Raw genomic sequence first — 20,050 nt, 5'->3', positions numbered from 1 at the left:
CTCCTATAGACAAGTGCCTTTCCCTTTCTCTTGAAAAAAACTGTAGGAACTAGAGTGTGATTTTTGCTTTATTTTTTTAATACAACTTTTCTAAGAAGTGAATCTTAGAGAAAATTTTTCCAATGAAAAAGCTGTTGGACTGGTCAACAGAGAAGCCCTTGAGATTAAATAAGATCAAACAGAAAAAGACAAAGGTATATGAACTCTTTTTTTTTTTGGAATCAAACTTAGGGGCTTTGTGCTTTCCAGGCTGGCGCTTGCCAGGCAGGTGCTGTACCACTGAGCTACATCCCTGGGCCTGGTGAACTTTTAAAAAGAGCACTTACCTTGCGTGCATGAGGCCCTGGCTTTAACCTTGAGCACTGTGAAAGAAAAAAGGGAGGGAAGGAAGAGAGAGAAGGAGCCATGGAGGGAGGAAGAAAGGAAAAGGAAGGAACTTAACGCACGCAGGTGACACTCAGGGCGCCATGTTCTGTGGCTGAGTGAGCTGGGGTTCAGGAGTGAAGAAGGAAATTAGAAACAATCCCTCACATGCACTCTGCTAGCCGGGGAGACACTGTGGAGAGAAAAGGGAATTTCCTGTGCATTCTGAATGACACTTGAAGGTATAGCTTCATGCTGTCCCATGAGATTTGTTGCTGGTCATGCCAGTGGTCAGTTTTCTTCTGGAAGGTGTCATGGGCTTTTAGAGTGGCTGTTTGAATGCAGCAATGGAGCTTTTACCTCTGTCCACTGCAAATCAGAGGGGTCACCACTGGCTAGTTGGCTGTGCAAACACACCCTTGTTGGGGGCAGCTGGCGTGATGGTCCTTCTTCCCAGAAATGCATCATTTTATGTTCATACAGTACAAGGAAATAATCAACTGTTAGCAGCCTTCTAGTTGGAGGTGGCCATAAACCTGAGTGCAGTTTTGTTATTTTCTCAAGGAGGTGATTCCCGAAGACTGAAGTTAATAGATGTCCTCAGTGATCACAGAAATTCCATAAAGGTCCGGTCACCTGCATCCACTGAAACGGAGTCTCAGTAGAGAGCAGCATGACAGCCCCCAAGAAATTCTACTACCCTAGAAGGAACTTCTAACTTCCCCCATGGAGCCCTTTCCAAGTATTCATGGGTTTATCCATGCACACATTCCACAGCACTTCAAGGGCACCTTTGATAATGCAGACATTGCACTCCATTCTACAGAAAGAGAAGAATGAGACAGACTCTTTGCCTGAGGACCCTGACGTTTAGAGTGTTGCTTCAAGAGAGAGGCTCAGATGGCGGTACCACTGTCGCTGTGAGAAACCCAGTTCCCAGCCCATCCTAGACCTACTTAATCAGATTCTTCCCATTGGAGGCCAGAGAAGTGTTTCATCAACCTCCAGGGATTTTAAATGACATAAGCTTGAGAAGCACTGGAGTAGGGACAGTTACATCTCAGGTGATTCTAGTAGAGCTTGATACAGACACTAACACAGCGTAATGATATCAGTCTGAAATTCCTCGAGCCCACGACCCTCAAGGCAGTGCAGGAGCTTCTTGTAAGTGTTCAGAGGAATAAATTTTGTTTGATGCATGAGTAAATCTGTAGAAAGCAAGTGGTATTGGGGTGACAGAACATGCCTGAGGACCTGGGACTCCAGATGGGTTAGGATGGCTTGATCCAGCTTGAAGCCACACCTGTCTGTCCCATCCTAAGCACCAAGTGTTTGCATCGCTGTGCTGTATCTCATGCAGAAATCCTGGTATTTCATTTGTAAACCACATGTTCCCCACCATCAATGCCATTTTTCTCAGTCTGAGGGACAAATAACTACTATTTAAGTCCTGGGGGAAAAGACATAGGTACACACGTGGATGGTCGCCAGCCTGACTTCCTGAGAGTGGCGGAGCATTCTTGCTAAAGGTAGAGTTTGCCAGTCTCCCCCCAAGACGTCCGGAATCCATGGAAATGGAGAGGGGCAGGCAAAGTGCAAAGTTTTAGACATTCCCTGAGGTGAGTCTGCTGTAGGCAAGTCTGGACACCTCTGATTGAAATGTCAGGTTTTAAACCCTAGAATCTAAGGACTCAGTTTCATGCACAGGAATCAGAATTCATTTCTGAGAGTTTTGCTTTTTCCCCAAACCTTTAAATTTTTATTGATACATAATCATTATAAATATTTGTGTACGATGGATAATTTGATACCCGTGTGTGTCTGTAATGACTGAGCCAGGGCAGCTGGTATTTCCTCCTCCTCAGACACAGAGATTTCTGAGTAACTTGTTAAACAGTAAATAAACAGTGAACAAACCCAGGGCCGAGGAAAAGAGGAGGGCGGCTCGCACACAGGGCGTTTCTGGCTCCTCTTTCAGTGCCCACGGGAAGAAACAGGTTCACTCATCTCCCGAGCCCTCCTAGGCTCGGCAGAGAGGGGTCCTCTCAGCCCCAGGAGAACGGCGGTGCCAGGCAGCAGAGCGCTCCCTGAGGGAATCAGGAGCCCATCGTGTTCTACGTGAGACCCTTTCACCGAGGAGTGAGCTGGTGAGAGGTGGAGGCCAGGACCCCCCAGTCCCATGAAGTACTAACAACCATCTGAAACTGGGAGGCCTTTCCTGTCTAACACTTGTGCAATCTAGAGTCCCTGACATTTCCCAGCCAGCCCAGCGCAAAGGTCACAGCCTGAGCTAATGCCTGCAGCCTGTGCTGGGTCATTCATCTCTCCAGACACCGCGGCCTTGTTCATCTGTGGAGTGGGAGGTGGGGGAGCACAGTGCCTACCTCCCCGGGTTGGGCCAGACAGACACAGGTTCTTAGCACGTGCTAGGCACACAGTCAATGCTGGGTTAATGACAGTGTCCCCAGAGTTCCCCGTGGAAATAGAACCCTAAGAAGGATGGAGGCTCACCTGAGAGAGAGACCGATTGGAACTGGCTGGCATAGTTACGGAAGGCTGCAGACTGGAGGCCCAGGAGAGATAATGGGTTAGCTCCAGTCTGAGTCTCAGTCCAAAGCTGGAGAAAGCTGACATCCAGTCTCCGACATTCAGGCCGAGACAGGAAATCGCCCCTTACTTAATCTGTTGCTCTAAGCCTTCAGCGGATTGAGTCCCCCTGTGAGGGAGGCGCAGATACCTTCCTCAGGTTGTCACTTCAAACATTAACCTCACCCACAAGCACCTTCACGCATCCAGAGTCACATTCAGCCACCTCTCTTCACGTGCTGTGGCCCCATCTAGCCGACCATAAAACTAACCACCGCAGTCTGCCTGTGGTTCCCGATTTACTAGGAATCGTGGGAAGTTACAGGCTAGTTTCAACGCGTCACCTGTTTTATTGTTCTCTGAACCCAAGTTCTCTGCCATCCTGACAACCCTTTTGTTGGAGATTTTGATCTCCGTGTTCACATAGGCAGAGAGTAAAGTTGATTTCTTACTCAAACTCTTGTGGAGAATATATCCCACCTTAATCTCTTGGTGGGGAAGAAGTGGCAGAAATGGAACCAGGGTCACCAAGAATCGATACAATTTCTACCACCAGTGTGGCTGGTAGTGGTTTTATTGCCACATAAATCAGCCTTTGTCCTCTTTCATCTCCTGACTTCTTCCCTACATACTGATTAATTAATTGAGCATACCTGTCTAAGTCTTCCCATCTTGATTCTCATGATGGCGTGGCTGTGAGGGTTCTAGAAGATGGAAGTGATTTAGTATTAGAGGTTTTGATTACACTGAATATAAAATCAAATAAAATGAGCAAATGATGACTAGAAGAGGGGAGAGAGGTTTGAAATTAGCCTTATTTCCTGTACGTGGAAGAGGCCCACTTAGGCTGGTTTGTATCTTGGCCTATTTTAGGAATCATATATTCGGCTCACAACCAGGAAGAAAAATAAGCAAGCACCTCTGTGTTCTGAACCAACCTCAGTGCTTTGGACACTTTGAGTGGGGCCATTCTTCACTGAGGTGACATCACGTGCACCCTCGGATGGTTAGCTGTGTCCCTGACCTCTGCCCATGAAACACCAGTGCCACCCAAGTTGTGAAAGCCAGAAATATCTTCAGGCAATGCTAGTGTCCTCCAGGAGGCAAAGCTCCACCGAGGGAAGAACCACCGCTCCAAACACAGGAAAGCTTTGAAACTGTTAAAATAGCAATGGACTGACTCTAAGTCAGACTTCCTTTCATGTCTCTCTGTGTACCGGACTCATGTTTAATGAGAAGTCATTTGTACAACATAGTTTCTTTGATTTCTCTCGTGCTTTGCTTCTGAGTGAGGGAATTTGTGCTCTGCTGGCGGTGGGACTCAGTGACAGAGCACCGGAGTAGTGTGTGTGAGTCCCTGGATTCCATCCGTAGCATTGCAGAATGAAAAAGAAGCAGAAATTCCTCCTCTACTGTCGCAACTCTTTATCAGTCATTGTATATACACCAGACACGGCACACTGTAGTAGGAAGGTACACGGAAAGAAAGGCATGGCACTGCCCTCGGAGGATTTAGCAGGCAGACTAGGGTTTAGGCTGCTGGCGGAACATTTGCCTGCATGCACGAGGTCCCAGATTCCATGCCCAGTACTGATAACAGAATGTAGGAGGGGCAATGAGTATATGAAAGTGTTCGTTGTGGATGTGGCAATAAAAGTTTAAGCCACGGGGCTGGGAATTTAATTCAGTGGCATGAGCGCCTGCCTGGCAAGCATGAGGTCATGAGTTCGATCCCCGGTACCGCCAAAAAAAAAAAAAAAAGTTTAAGCCATGCTCGCACAGAGAAGGGGAGAGAAGACTTCATAAGGAGTGTGATCCTTGGGGACATGAAGAAAGGTGGGGGATTTGATATTTACTCGTGTCTGAGGGTTTACAAGAAGACATCCTAGAAAGAAGGGAAGGCCAAGCAAGGGCCAGGGCAGCCCAGTGGGCACGAGGAGCTGGGAGGAGCCTGGGGCAGAGGCAGCACTCACGCGCACCCATCAGAGATGCCGGTGTCTCCCAGAGAGAGCCAGAGCTGTTGAACACAAGTTGCCATTCTTCATTTTGACCTCCTGGAGGCTTCGAGATGTGAATTCTGTGGCAGGTAACAGAGCTCCGTAGTGAAGCAATGGCAGCAGAGCCTATAACCATACATGTGACAGAAAGACTGACTTTGGCCATGCAGCTGGCTCATTCAGCCTGAGCAAACGAGGACCTCTTGTTTCTACATAGAGCCCAGCCCAGCACAGTGACCCATCCAGAGCTGACACCATGCTGACTACCCAGACGCCCAAGAAAGTCTCTGAATGCCTTGGGAAGATGGCAAAGAGGACATTGTGCATCACGTCCCTCTTAGCAAAGCCCCAAAGCGCCAGTGTCATTCCCTGACCCCCGCTTTGTCTGTCAGTGCCCTCCACTTCTTTGGTATTGATGTCTTCTGGGATTTCTCACTGCTCTTCCTAATCTAAATTCATCTAGACTCCACTTCTCTATCCTGCCCACTGGTACTGTTATGCTGGTTGGACTGACGGGTGGACACAGAGCCCCGCCAGGAAGACAGGGGAATGCAAAAGGCTCTGAATTTTACATTCCTGCGTGTCACTCGGGTGGGACCCACCTCGCTGTGAATACAACTTTGATCCTTACTACTTGTGCAACCTTAGGCTAACACCACTTGGGGCCTCGAATTCCTTATACATAAAATGGGAGTGATTTTCCGATTACGGGACAGCTGCAGGTGAGGTGGTTGTGAAGTGTAGAGGGTTCGGCATGTATCGATGGTCACCAGTGTCCAGCTGTTCTATGCTAAGATTAGACACACTTGCCTTCTACAGGCCATGGGAAACCCCTGTAGGAGACGCAGCCATTTGGCCAATAGACCTGGTTATCAATTCCTGACAAGGATCCAAAGTATAGTAACTTGGTAGTGCTAACTTTGTCATCCTTATTGCTAAATAAAAATTTAAACATTTTTATTTCATTTCACCTGCTATCCATAGTAATTCTTTTTTTCAGGATTACACCTTTTTGAGATCTGATTTTAGCAAAATTCTTGTTGGTTTCTTAGAACACTGTTCTTCCAGGCTGTATTATTCCCTTCCAGGGAGGCCCAGACAGATTTTTTTTACCTACACTGTCACTCAGTATGTATCAGCAGTGTGTTGTCTCTTAGTAAAAAATATGATTTCCTAGTGAATGGAAACAGCTATATCACTTTAGTCAGCGTTCATGGTCCATTTCTGCAGTCCTGTGAGCCTAATTTTTGTTGAAATTTTGCACAATCTTGTGACAACAATACAAATCCCACCACTTCCCCATTCTTATTCTCTCTGTATGTAAGTTGTGTGTTATAGGGTATCATAACCGCTAATCATGTTGCTACATTCTCGTTCTAGTTAGTGATGCTTAAATGGCCCTTTATCCACTCATCTTGCTAATGTACCATAATTTACTTAACCTAAATTGTCAAGTAGGAGACCAGTTGTTTCCAGTTTTTCCTGTATTTTCATAACCTCTAGCTTACATATGTTTGTGTTTAAGTTCTTTCTTTTTTATATTATTTCCTTAGGATACGCACCTAGAAATGAGAGCACTAGAGCAAGGAATACAATTTTTATAGTTTTTAAATAAGTTGACATTTTCCCAGTTGACAATACTATTAGCAACATGTCAGTATCCTTCTCGCACTGCAGCACTGTTAGAAGTCTAACAAAGTGTCTGGAAGCTTTATTACCGTGTGATATTTAGTACCCTAACATGCAACTTTTGTTTTTGCATTTTTACAAAAGCAAGTTTTAATCACACATTTGCTTGCAAATTACATGTTCTCCCATATATTATAAAACCAGTTAGACTTGAAAACCTGGGAAGCTTTTTATTTTTATTTCTTGTTATCCTTTTCTTTTATTGCCCAGTAGTTTTGCATCTTTAATAAAACTAGTATTGATATTTTTCTGAGAAAAATACTCAATTGCACTCATATGATCCTGAATTATTAAGGACTGGTGGACAGGGAACTTTAGGGTCAAATAAAATAATGAAAAATTAGAAAATTAAGAGCAGGAAAATATATCTGCACCAACATTCCCAAGGCCAACCAGAGGTGCAATCCAAATAATTCAATCTCTAGTCTGGGTTTAATGACTTTTTTGAGTGTATGTAACTACTCGAACACTCTGACTTTTCAACAAGCAAAGTCAAGAGCTCCAGCCATATTGCATCCAGTATTTGCTTTTAGATTTTATTTCAGAAAAACTTTCCTTATGAATGAAACCATCCTTCCACTCCTCCCCCCCCCCCCCCCCGCCAAATGCCCTATACCATTCCCAATCTGATCTGACTCAAGATCAAACAAATGCATGAACCACAGCCTATGAACAAGGCTCCGGACCAGCACCCCTGTCATGGGGCTGGGTGCCAGTTCCAGAGATGTGGTGTAGCGCCCCCTCGAGGACGCCCTGGCCAATCTCTGAGATGGCGCCTTCCAAGCCCTGCCATGTGATGAAAGGTCATTCCGTGGGCATAAGCCACCGAAAATCCATCCTGGAGTTGAGGAACCACCATCTTGGTTACAGCTTCCTGCCTGACCTAAAGGTGTTAGAGATGCTTGAATAAGGTCTTTGCTATGTGTCAGTGTCTGGGACATGAAGGAGGTGACTCACCATGTTTCCCCCTCTTTCTCCTTGCAGCCTCCTCTGAGGGTTCTCCATAAACACGGTTAGCCTTCCAAGCTGCTGTCCTGCCAGTTGGTATGAACACGGCCTGTTCCCCACAGAAAGACCAACTCATGGCACTGCCAGAAGAGATGCTTGGAGCACTGACAGATTAACTGGATTACCCGAAAAAACACCCGTTCAGTCAAGATCACAAGCTTGGGAAAGAAACCTTAGTTTGCTGTGGATTTTATCATGAGGTGCATAATATCCAGTGCCAAGCGGCCATTGGCAGACCATTAGCTGGAAAACTTTCCAGTCTTCATCACTGTGCATAACGCGGGTTCCCTTTGGGGTGCTGTCCATGCCCGTCACTAGAAGTCCTGTTGTAGCATGGCAACTACTGGATTATTTTATTATGTATGCAGATGGCATGATGTTCCAGAAAAAATTCACAGCAGTTCTGCGATCTTGGTGGAAGTGTTCACAATGTTATGCCTTGGTAGGAATGTAAACGTGTCTCAATTATGTTAGTTTTGGCGTCCTGAGGTATTCTGTGTAACGCGGAAGCACTTTATATGAGAATACTACACTGATACAAATCAGCACGTTCGGCACATGTAGGAAAACAAGAACTTTTCTTTTGTAAATGTTGTCTTATTTCTGGCTCAGACTGTCCAAGACTAGTTCTACTACTAACATTCCCCCCGTCATGTGTGGTAGATTGGTGTAAATATGGCCATAATACTGTTAGACTTCACTTCTTGACACTTTACTGAATAACTGGATGACTCATACACCAAAGGAAGGAGAGCAGGCCTGATGATTGGAATTTTTGCACACTTGGGTCTTTTACCAAGGCACAACTTAACATGCACAAATACCCAAATACAGGAGGTTGCTGTCTGGCCAGTATATAACTTCTCTGTCTGTACAGGAATCCTTCCAAAAGCCAAGGGTGAGCTCCTTTTGTCAGCAGCCACGGCAGGCCAATGCTAAGGACTGAGCATATACTCTTCCTATGTGGTCTCTCTGTAATGCTTTGGGAAATAGTCTAGGTCAAATTTAAATCACTATTCTCTGATTTAAATCTAGGGACCCCACTCTGTGCCTAGCAAAGAAAGAGGTCCCATGCTAGGTTTCTTCCTCGGCACGAAGCCTCCAAGTTCCTCTCAATCCTTTCTAGAACTGCACCCATGACTAATTTGTTAATACTTTTTTTTTTAACTCTGTGTTACAGCAAAGCACAGTCCCAGGGAAACTTGTCCACTTGGCGATGGCTCATCTCGATGACTGGCCCTGAAACACGCCGTTGTGGTTTTCCCCCTGGAAATCTAAAGTAGGGTGAATCAGAAACTCAGCACAGTCTGTTCTGTGTGCCGCTTCCCCAGCGTGGGCCTGAGGGCATCAGAGGATCCTCTTTCAGGGAGTAGTAAGACAACTTCTGGGATCCTTCCAGAGCCTCCAGTGCCCGTTTACAGGAGAGATAAGAGAGCAGCTGCAGAGTGGAAAGGGGCTTCCCAAGGAAACCGAGAGAGCCTGCAGGTACCTCCCACACCTGGACAACCATCACACCCGCACCAGACTGTAATTCTCTACCAATCCAGGATTCAGGGACCAACCCTTGCTGCCAGTGACCTGCCCACTACGTCCCCGTCAGTAGTATGAGGCTTAGTGCCCACTCAGCTTGGCAGGCATTTGCCTAACAGACTGTCGCATGCTAGAACGACAGCGTACAAAACAGAGTCCCTATCCTTACCGAACTGCATTTCCTCCCTGAAACCCTATCACCACCGACCTTTCCCCCAAGGAGAACTGAATTCCGACAGTATTCTCCTTCTGCCAGAGAAATCAGAAAAATGCACCAAGCAGCAGGCAGAGACCCTTGTATGAGGGACCAGGCAGCCCCGAGCATATATTTGTACCCATCTTGAATAGACAACCCCTCCAGATTGAGCTAGTGAGAGCCTCCCAAAGCAACTTCCAATTGCTTTCTTTGGTACTCACCTCAGCCACCTATATTTCCACCCTTTCTGTGGGTGGGACCATTTGTCACTAAGCTGGACCCTCTAAAGCTCCCAATCTAGAACTAGTCCTGAGGACTCTGGGTTGGGTTTGATGAACCCAAAGAACTACCTACTGCCAAGCGCTGAGAAACTGTAGCAGAAAACGCACTGGTCCGCCAGAGCTATTGAGAGAGCACTAACACCCTTGGAAAATGGCATGGTCTACGGTGCCATGTTCTCTAAATGGTGGTGGTGCATTCTTATTTACTCTGGGTTTGCAAAATGTTTTGAACCATTAAAGAAGTAGAGTTTCCTAGCTGGGGTTTTTGTTATTTTGTTTTGTTTTTTTTTTTAGTTGAAGAAGTGCTGGAAAATTGTTAAGATTTGATGGGTGAAGATAGACATGGGAGAAGGCAAAATGAAGACCACTAAAGAGCCCAGTTGGAGACGGTGTCTCTAAAATTGCCTTAATGCCTGGCACATGCACCGTATTTGCATATGAACCATTACTGTTTTCCAAACTGCCAACCTCTGTTGGAAATCTTTTGGGAGCACCCAGTTTTGGAAACACAGTGGCATAGAATCAGTGATCACAAGCTAAACCAGCAAACTGGACTATGAGTCATTGGGTCTTTGGTTTCTCTGACCCATGGAATCCTCTGTGATTTCATGCCATACCTTGGTCCCAAGATGTATGAGTGTGAGATTTTACCTCCCAGAAATTCACAAATGGCTGTGCTGAGCTTTGTTTGGGCTGAGGAGATAAGGGATAAATATTTTGATGTCTAAAGGCTGTAAACTGTTGATGCTTAACTTTTCCTCTTGCTTCAATCCGTGCTGCACCTTTTATTAAAGACTGACACACTTGTGCAAGAAAGATACCCTTGGGAATGAGCCAAAATGAATAATTATCAGACTCTCCAGGGTGCCAAGGGGATTAGCTTATTCCAGCTCCAGAACTGAATTTAAATATGCAGAGCATTGTCGGTTCAACTAGGTAAAAAGCAACTCGCCTCAGTAGTTTGCAACTTGCCTAGGGGGAGAGAGACCTTCTTTATGGAGAATGACCCCGCTTCAGATCCCTGCGCAGGCTCTGAAAAGGGGCTGGGTCCCTGCAGATCTGACGTCTACCTCCAGAACTCTGGGTAAACCACCCTGAGGCTCTCCCCAGAGTCCCTGAACGGTTGCCCAGCAGAAGCTCCCAGCCCTACTTCTAAGGGCAATGTGCCACCTTTAACATTCCAGAGGCAAAGGCAGCTCAACCTTCCCTGAGAATATAAACCGAGGCTGACCCCTCCCTGGCCTCTCCAACCCTGGTACTTGCAGATACTTTCTTTGTCTGTGAATGTCACATAACTGATTTTGTATGGTAACAGTAAAAGTTTCAAAGAAGTGAAGTTTTCAAGGCCCCCCTCGAGCACTTTGCTTTTACCCAAACCTCCTCTTCCCTGTGCATTAGCAGCCTCATTCTTGGCGATGTTTCCCTACAGATTCCTTAGAATAATTTTGTTACTTGACAACTCGACTTAAAGCTGCCAGAGACTTAAAAATCTAATCTCCGCCAGTGACATAAATTCCTTTATCCCTTAAAGGCTGTTTTGTTCACCCCACCCACAAGCCCTCTACCCCCCACCGTTTCACTTTTATTTTGTGTGTGTATAATTTTTTTTCTCTTTCTTTTAAGATAGTTCAGTGGGTAGATCTCAAATGTTCAAGAAAGAACTCAGTCAGGAAAGCAAAGTGCTCACCTCCTGCCCAACCCTGACTAATAATTCCTCCTTGAGGTTGACCTCAGAGATGCTAGCTGCCCAGCAGCAGTAGGGCTTGATTCCTTTCTTTAGGGGTGACTGGTGGCTGCTGGTCACAGCAAAGCCAGTGGGCTCAGCAGGCAGGAAGCCCAGTAGATGTCTCCATGGGGTGCAATCAGGGACCCCATTTCACAGTCAGGGAGGTCTCACCCCTGAGTCTCCCAGATCCATGTCTAATCCTGGAACCAGAACTATCCATGGATTCTGGTTGACAAATGCACAAGGTTCCCAGCAGTGCAAGGCAAAAGAGAGCCATGTTCCCCAGATTTTGCTCGGGTCACCTTTCATATCTAAGAGACCGGGAACATTCCTTTGGAAGCTTTGGAAAATGTGGGGAAAAACTGACCAGGCAGGAAAGTTTTGCCACACTGTGGAATAAAAGCACAATAGATGCTCTCATTTGGGAAGGCAGCTGGAGGGACAGTGTCTTACAATCCTCTGTCTCAGTCATGACCACCTGGGCTGCCAGAGGAGCATTCTAGATGGAGGAAAGGGAAGGAACAAGCACTGTCTAAAAACCTAAAACGGTTGGGGTGAAATTTACCATGGTGTGAAATGTAAGAAAATGCCAACAGGAAGAGGCTGATTCAAGACTCCTGCCCTAAGGCAGAGGGACAGAGGGCGGGTGCAAAAGGTTTTGTGAGAGTGAAATTTCGTTTGCCATGTAAGGCTGTTCTTCATCAACCCTACATTCATACCTCAAAGCCTCCCTCTCCCACATAATTACACCAGGCACTAAAAGGCAGTATCCATACACTTCGCATAATCTAAAGGTCATTGCATTTGGCTGCTTATTTTAAATATCTCTGATCACAAATGTTCTTATTTGGGAGCCAGTTGTTTGGGAGTCTTGGCTTGGTTTGTCATTTGTTTTGTCTCTTAGACAAATGACTCTTCCCCCTGGGCCATTCTGCCTCCCTTTACTGCTGAAAGCAGTCCTGCTGATGGAAACTACAAGAGTGTTAACTTAATCTGACTTTGGAGATGCTTAGACCTAAAATGATGGCTATGCTGAGGATTCCACTGGCTGCCCGACACGGGGCTCCCAGCCTTGTAAGAGTTAATAATTTGGATCCAGGGAAATAATGGTTGCTCTCACCTGGCTTCACCCCATCAGCACACATGTAGCTCCCAGCTGTGGACAACCATGCTGGGTTGATGTGTGAGAGCACACGGATCATTTTTGTGGGCTTATGTTTAATCTCCACTGCCCTCTCAGATTCCATATTGAAACACTTGGTGATGCTTTCTTTAAAAAAAAAAAAAAAGTCCAAAATGGAAGAGTCTTAGCAGATCATTAGTTGGTGTTGGGTGGAGAGAACTGATTTGGAAGATAACCTTGAGGAAAATGTCCCCACTGTTAATTGCCTCCAGCATCTGCACGTTGCTCCTGTCTTTCTCCAACCAAGCCCTCTCTCCCTTTAAGTCCTGAGGGGTGAGCCTGGCCTCTGCTACAGCACACAGGCCACAAAAACACCGTCTGAGCTCCAGATGGAGTCCTCTTTCAGCCCTAAGCACAAAGGTAGGGTTTGGGGTTGGAGCCCTGCCTTGGTCCTCGAAGCTAATTCTTCATGTGTATTTACAGTGTGTTTTGAAACCACAGTGCCCTGTGTTTAACCCATTTGCCCGCTACCTCCGGCTGGCAGCTTCTGGCAGTTTCTGCATCCCGATCCTGGGGCACATTGGAGAGGATCATGTGTCTCCTTGTGCTTCAAGGGTTTCCAACACATCCAAAGGGCCATAGAACACTGGATGGTGGAGGCTGTTCATGGCTGAATGCTAGAAGCTTTGTCCTTTGCATTTAATTATATTTTTATCTGCAAGTATGATGAGTGTGTGTGCACGCATGTGTGTATGTACATGTGCGTGTGTGTGTGTGTGTGTGCAATCCTAGCAATGGAACCCAGCTTCTGCACATGCTAGGCAAGCACTCTACCACTGAGCTGCACCCATATCTTTCACCCTTATCGGAGTCTCAGCTCAGATCCTAAAAAGCTGGCCTTAGCCAGGGCTAGAGGTCAGAAGTTTTCCCATCAACTGAAAAATGATGTCCTTACAAGGCCACAGTAAGGGGACCAGGTCTGGCTAATGACAAGCTTGCATTGCAGAGAGCTGAATAATACCAGGCTCTTGACTTTGTACTGTGTCTCAGTTGTGACCAGGACAGAAGTAGCTGGTCTCTTGAAAAGCCGAGCCAGCATAAATGTTTTGAAACTAATTCCACTGAAACACTCACGTCACTAAATCATTCTACGGTAGTTCCAGTTAATCCAACTATTTAATATCATTAGGTACTAGATTAAATAGCTTTACACAAAATTTTAGAAAAGATCAATATTGCAACAAAATTACGTATTAGCAGTAAAAAGCACCTGAGAAAAGAAAATATTGATCTGTTGTGGTTTATAAACTGGAGTTATTCTTAGGACTTATTCTTCGGAGTTATTCTTAGGACACAACACTGCTCTGATAAAGGGGAAGAAAATGTTCTGAATTCAAGAATGCTAGACTAATAGAAATCACCCCCATGTCTCTGGGCCTCTGCCTGTCTATCTAGGATACTGTCTGTCCCTCCTGAACTGAGTCCTTTGGAAACCAAAAAGAGCTATAGAGCCATCCCAGGTCACTGATACATGCGTAATTACCATGCCTCTTGGGCTACGGCTTTGTTTAATGATACCTTGCCCCATTGAGGCTTTCCCCCAAAAGCTGTTATTACTGAGCTCCTCTCTGGGATGTAGAAAAGAAAAAGAGAGAATGATGGGAGACTAACAGTGAGCATCTAGCGTCCCCAACACATGCTTTTTCCAATGCATGGCCGCTGATCTCCACTTCTCCCCTGTCCCAAGGGTCAGAGCACCGGGACCTTCCAAAGGGGGAGACCTTGGCTTGGGTTGGGGTGTGCAGAGACTACCAGTCCTCAGGTGGGAGAAGACCAAAGGAAGTGTGGAATTGACTAGTTGAGGACCACAGGAAGCAGAGAACCACCCCACCCTGCACGTTAGTTTTTTGTTCAAGGGAGAAAAGAGGAGAAATCACACAAGGCGCAATAAATATAAGACACGGGTTTAAGAGGCAGGGGGAGAAAGCTGGTTAATTCTCTTACAAACATTAACAAACGTGGCTAAAAAGCACATTTTGTAACACAGCAGCCTATGTAGATAGTAGACATTTTATAGCTTCCTTAGGGGAGCAATAGCCCGAACTCTCTTGGTCTCTCAAGAACGACGGATTAAATGCATATTCCCCTAATTTATTGCCCACAATCATAGCGCTGCTGTCTCTATGCACCCTACAAAGACTCGCAGGCCCAGACCATGGAGGACACAAGTCACGTGGCAAAACAAGAGTGCCTTTCCTGCTAGAAACCCGCTTTCCTTCTCTGGGTTCCCAGGGCATAAGATGTTTAGAAACTTTTCTCCTCTAAACATAAGCGTTACTGTGCACCACAATTTGGAGCCACTGATTTCCATATCTTAAGCAGCTACCAACTTGGGTCTCCTTTCTATTTTCTTATAATGCTTCCTTCTGTTTGAGGTTTTCCTCAAGAAGAACTGGGCAGAGGGGGGCATGTTTCTTTTTAAATTGATGAAAATGAAACTGTCTAGATTTTTGCCCCACCCCCCTTGTGTCTGTCAGCATGATCTCTATCAGGCCTGAAAATCTGCTTTATCATTTTGTATATTTGACTATTTTGTATTCAGCATTACTTGACTCCTTATGTGCATGGTAATATATTAAAATGTGGGATTTCTATCAGTGTGTAAAAGTGTTTTGATTCTGATTTTCAACATATATCTTTAGCTAAAAAAAATTACATTAAACTTTTCATTTCTATTTTCTCCAGCTCATCAGCTTTGCAGAAGAAAAAGGAAAGTTAACAGCATTTCACTGTCCCTGTGTTAGCTAATGATGCAATTCATGGTGGAAAATTGTCCTCAATTATGCTGTGTTGCCCAGAGAAATAATATATGGGAAATGAATTGGTGGCCTCCCTCCAACTCCCAGTCCAACCCCGGCCACAGAATTCCTCCACCACCAGCTCCTGCCAGTTTGATTGTTCCATGTTAGTGTGGAGCACATTTGGAGAAAAGTCACACTTCCCTTCCTCCCAGATGTGATAACACACCAGAGAGAGATGGGAAGAGATCCACGCCCACCTATTTGTCTCACCCCCAGGAGTCCTAAGTCCTTATGACAACTGGATTCATCACTTTCCCAGAACCTCGAATCTGTGTGCCTCCAGGTTGCGGTGACCTGGGAGTGTCAGCTACCTGTCTTTATCTGTACACTTGCCGACACTCCCAGGCAGATTAGCTCAGCAAACATCTGAATACCTTCTGCTCTCATCCACATATTTTTAACAGTTTAAAAGAAAAAAAGTGGCGGCCTATAGTGTTTGCAATACATAATGATCACATTCATCTCAGGGAGCTGGTACCTGTAACATAACGCATCTTCATTCTTCTTCCGTCCGTTCCGCTCCCCTCCTGCCAAATTCTGAAAGTTAACAACAAAAGCCTCTGAATAACCAGATGCACCAACGGGTACAGTGGACCTGTAGCCTGCTCTAACTTCCTGCTGTCACCCCTTCTGCCCAGGAGACACAGTAATGAGCACTTCTGCACCCCAGGACTTTCCGGAGTCTGAAGCTTGCTCAGAGGAAAGGCACTTAAAAATGCTGTGAAAAATGGAAGGAGACATCATTATGTTGTTTGTTGCATGTTGACTGTGAATCCAGTGTTTTTGTTTGAAAAAAAAAAAAAAAAAAGGTGGGTTTTCCAAAAAACGAAACCTGAAGTAATCTTTCAGGTTGGCTCAGTGACTCCAAACACCAACCCCCCAAACTCTCTACGTACCTTAAAACTCAAAAGCCATTGGCCTCCCGATTTCTCTCTGTGCAGTTTAAGGACACGAAAGATTAAGGACCCTGCTGTCAGGTAGCCTCTTCAGAAGGTGCGAAACTGTGGCCTCCACACCCATCCTCACTGTTCTGGATGTTTCTAATCATCTCTCCTCATCGTGTTCTTCCTGCTCTCTGTTTCCACTCTCAGCTACCGGTGGCTAACTCCGCCCTTTCTCTGCTTTCCATGCTTTCTAGGCAGGAACTTCCCCTTCCCCGTCTTCCCCCTGCCTCCCTTTGACTCTCCACCTCCATCTCCCCATTTGTCTTTCTTTATGTGAAGGAAGCCCATTTGGACTTTATCAACATTGAGGCACGTGCTGCATCCTCAGGGAGGGTCAGGGAAGCTGTTACACCGGATGCACTCCCCCAGCTCACTTCCCTTCCACCCAGGGAGCCTTGAAACCCTTTTAATACTGCATTAAGCAAATTCACTCAGTAATAGAGACTAAAGCCAGGTGTGTTATCCAAGGTGGGCGAAAGGCTTTGGTTTCCTCCAAACCTGAGGCAGGCAGATTCTCCTAAACACCCCTTACTCATATTACAAAAAAAAAAAAAAAAAAAAAAAAAAAACTTCCCAGTCACCTGGGTGCTGGGGGGGTCTTATGGTTTTCTGGCTACAGTGGCAACTGTATTTGGATCAAAGACAATGTCACTGCAAGAAGCATAGGACATAAGGTTGTTCAGACTCTTGTAAAATCCCTCCGTGAGTCCTAGGAACTAGGTGCACAGCAGAACTAGCTGTCTTGTGCCAGAGAAATCCTAAAATGCTTTTCTGCTTCTGATCGGTTCGTTTGGCCAGGACCTGCTTGAGCAGGTTTCTTGTGGTGGCTATGAAATTGTTAGGATTATTGACATTTTGTCTGACATATCTATTTTTAAGGTAGGTAGGTACATCATAAAATACCTTTCCATGACCTTCTATAAATGATGTTCAGATGTTGAAAACTTAATTTTGAAAATCTTTCCGAATGGCAGCTGCATTGTTCTGTTCTTGTGTACATGGGGCTGACCCGGGTCCTGGGATGGCACAAGCTGCCTGTGTGTCAGGAGACATGGAAGGCTGCCCCGCGTCTGCTGCCTCTCTCTCATCTCTCTCCTTCCCGTGGCATCACCCAAACACTCCTGATACTCACCGCCCAGTCTGCGCAGGAAGCCCGAGAGGGCAGAGAAAACGCTTACGGACACGTTGTCAGGTTTTCCTTTGCCCTTCACAAAACCCTCAAAGCTGGGCACAGGGGCAGAGGCTCTGGGTGTGCTGCACAGAAGCATCTTAAAATTCCTCCCCGTCCCGTCACCCTCCGTATCTCCCAGTTGTGTCTGTGTGCGTTCGTGTGTATGTGTGTTCATGCATATGTGTACGCATGCATGTGTGTGTGCATGCGTGTGTGTGCATGCGTGTGTGTGCATGCATGTGTGTCCATGCTTGTGTGTGCGGCACTAAAACTGAACATATTGAACCCAGGGCCTTGTCACTGAACTCTATCCCCAGCCGACTATTTTATTTTTAATGTTGAAACAAGGACTCACTAAGTGCACAGGAGGATCTTGTGGTCCTCTGGCCTCGCTTCCCAGGGATTCACAGGCACAGGCCTTTGTGCCCAGTTTAGTCCAGGCTTCTTCACAGAAGGAGCCTTTCTGAATCTCGCCGCTGGTCCCTGTAATTTTCCTACTTTTGCTTCTCCGGCCCTGTTTTTCTCTGCCTGTTGCCCTGACTCTGCCTCCTGGGATCATACAGGCCAAATCAGGAAACACTGAATGATCTTTAGAGAGCACAGTATTATTATTATTCAGTATTATTCTTAATAATTTCCTGCATCAACTATTCTGGACTTTTCCTAAGAATCCTGGCCCTGGGACTATAGACTCAATGATCAAGAAGTAGAGAGTAACAGAGAAAGTAAGCCCTATGGGGCTTGCAAGTTTTTGTTTAGTCATTTAACAGACATTGATGGATCAAGTACCACCCATCCTGTGTGCTGGGAACTATGTCCAACATGGCTAAACGATGCTGATTCAGAGATGAATGACATTTTTCCTGACCTCAGAGATCGTAATCCTAAAGTAGAGAAATGAGTAACTCAGTATATCAGATATCTTTTAAGTATCTCCTATTAAAATGCAAATAGGATAATGCTGTAAGCCTCATTCATTGTCAAGTGCCAGGACTGAGAACAGGCGCAGGATGACCACAGTCCAGTAAGTCCTGATCTGCTGATGCATGTATTCTCTGCCTCTCCTCCAGAATCGGGATACCCATTACCACAGGAAAGGCTCTGAGAAGTCTGGCAGGAAATAATCCTATACATTTGCCCAGCACAGTATTTTCAAAATTCACTCAAGCATCAACCACCTTCCACCAGAGAATCCCAATGAACAGCCATGGAGCAAACACCTTTGGAAGCACCAGTCTGTGCCGTTCTTTAGGTGATCAACGTTACCGCAGTCGGGTGAGTGTGAAGCCCCTCAGGGTAAAAGTGGTGTAAAAGATGGATTTCTGAGTGGGAAGTGGAGGCTGGGGGCAGGAACTGACTTCCGAGCTTCTATTAATGAAAATACAAACAAAGCAGCTACTTCATGTTCCAGCCATATCACATCCTAGCCCAATCACCAGCCGGGTCAGGAGAGGGGTGAGCGAGTTACAGCTCTGGCCAAGGCTCTCGCCCTCTGGATGGTGACTGTCTCTTCGGCAACATGAGGCATGCGGGAGAGAGGAGTTCCACCACCGCGCCCTACCTCACAGCTTACAGCACCATTCTGCCCTGCAGCTTTGCCTTTTAAGAAATGCAAGCATATATTTAAAATATTTAGAAGCTTCTAGTACATTGTAGTTTGCTTCTTAAGCCTGAGGGATCTTTATTACATGTTTTTTTGTCTCCCAAGAGTTATGGAAGCCATTTTTCCAAAGAGAACCAGACTTGGATCACAGTTTGAGCCATCACACGGGGACTCAGGGCCACCTTTGGTAACTACCAACACGAGCAGGTGGTGATTTTGCCCGGGTAAACCAAACATGCTTACAACTCATTCTGGGGTACAGTGGAGTCAAGAGAAAGGAAGCCTTCCCAAGAATTTGAAAACAGAAACAAATATTATCACCCTGAGAGTTTGCACATTCTTCTTTTAATGACCCCTGAGTCAATACTCGGTTAGCAGAGTTGGAGAGAGGTGGACTCAGAGCTGTAAGGAGACACTCACAGAGATTCCGGGCTGGCTTCCCGGAGACAGTATTCCCAGAATGATTACAAACTCCTGGTCACCGGGGTGGAGGTGGGAATGGAAAGGTCAGGGGGAGAGGCAGAGAGAACTTCAAATAAAGACCATTGAATTTCCCTTCAGATGGGCTAACTTCTTTTCTGGCCCTGGACAAGAAAGACGGACCACTGCCTTTGCTTTCTCTCCGTAGTTTTTACTTGTCTATAATCATCTCCAATCACTGGGTGACATTGCTACGTGAAAACAGAGCAACGTTTAAAGTTTTAAATAGTTTATTTTGAAAAATAAACATAATTGAAATAAGAATCAGTTCCAATGAGCATGTCATAGTGTCTGAATTTTTATTCAATGTATTCAAAATAACTACCTTAATTCGGTGTTTACGATGGGACTACTCATTTAATGCCAACAGTATTCTTTCTATATTATTCTCCCCATGACAAGTAAAGAAATTAAGGTTTAAAGAGATTAAATTCTTAGGCCAGATCATGCATCTAACCCAGTCAAGATCACAAACTATTTTTGTTTTCTTTC

At 45.6% G+C, this 20,050-nt stretch overlaps 1 protein-coding gene across 4 annotated transcripts in view; it reads left to right on the top strand.

The window, feature by feature from the left end:
• Samd12 (sterile alpha motif domain containing 12) overlaps positions 1-19,822 on the top strand; it is a 381,899-nt gene extending 362,077 nt beyond the window's left edge. For 3 of the 4 annotated variants that reach the window (XR_010050258.1, XM_063257658.1, XM_063257662.1), the window contains one exon: positions 7,620-15,153. Coding sequence is in view for 3 of the 4 variants with exons in the window: in XM_063257658.1 (XP_063113728.1) it covers positions 7,620-7,642 (23 nt within the window). In the remaining variant the exon portion in view is untranslated. Of the gene's footprint in view, positions 1-7,619; positions 15,154-18,545 lie in introns of those variants that run through there. The other variant, XM_063257661.1, reaches the window with a different exon arrangement.
• The last annotated feature ends 228 nt before the right edge of the window (positions 19,823-20,050 follow it).

Source organism: Cavia porcellus, unplaced genomic scaffold (assembly GCF_034190915.1).
Source record: "Cavia porcellus strain 051 isolate PalLab524CR breed Dunkin Hartley unplaced genomic scaffold, mCavPor4.1 scaffold_10, whole genome shotgun sequence".
Taxonomy (NCBI): Eukaryota; Metazoa; Chordata; class Mammalia; order Rodentia; family Caviidae; genus Cavia; species Cavia porcellus.
The sequence above is the reverse complement of the archived record's forward strand: the minus strand, read 5'-3'. Positions and strand labels throughout refer to the sequence as shown.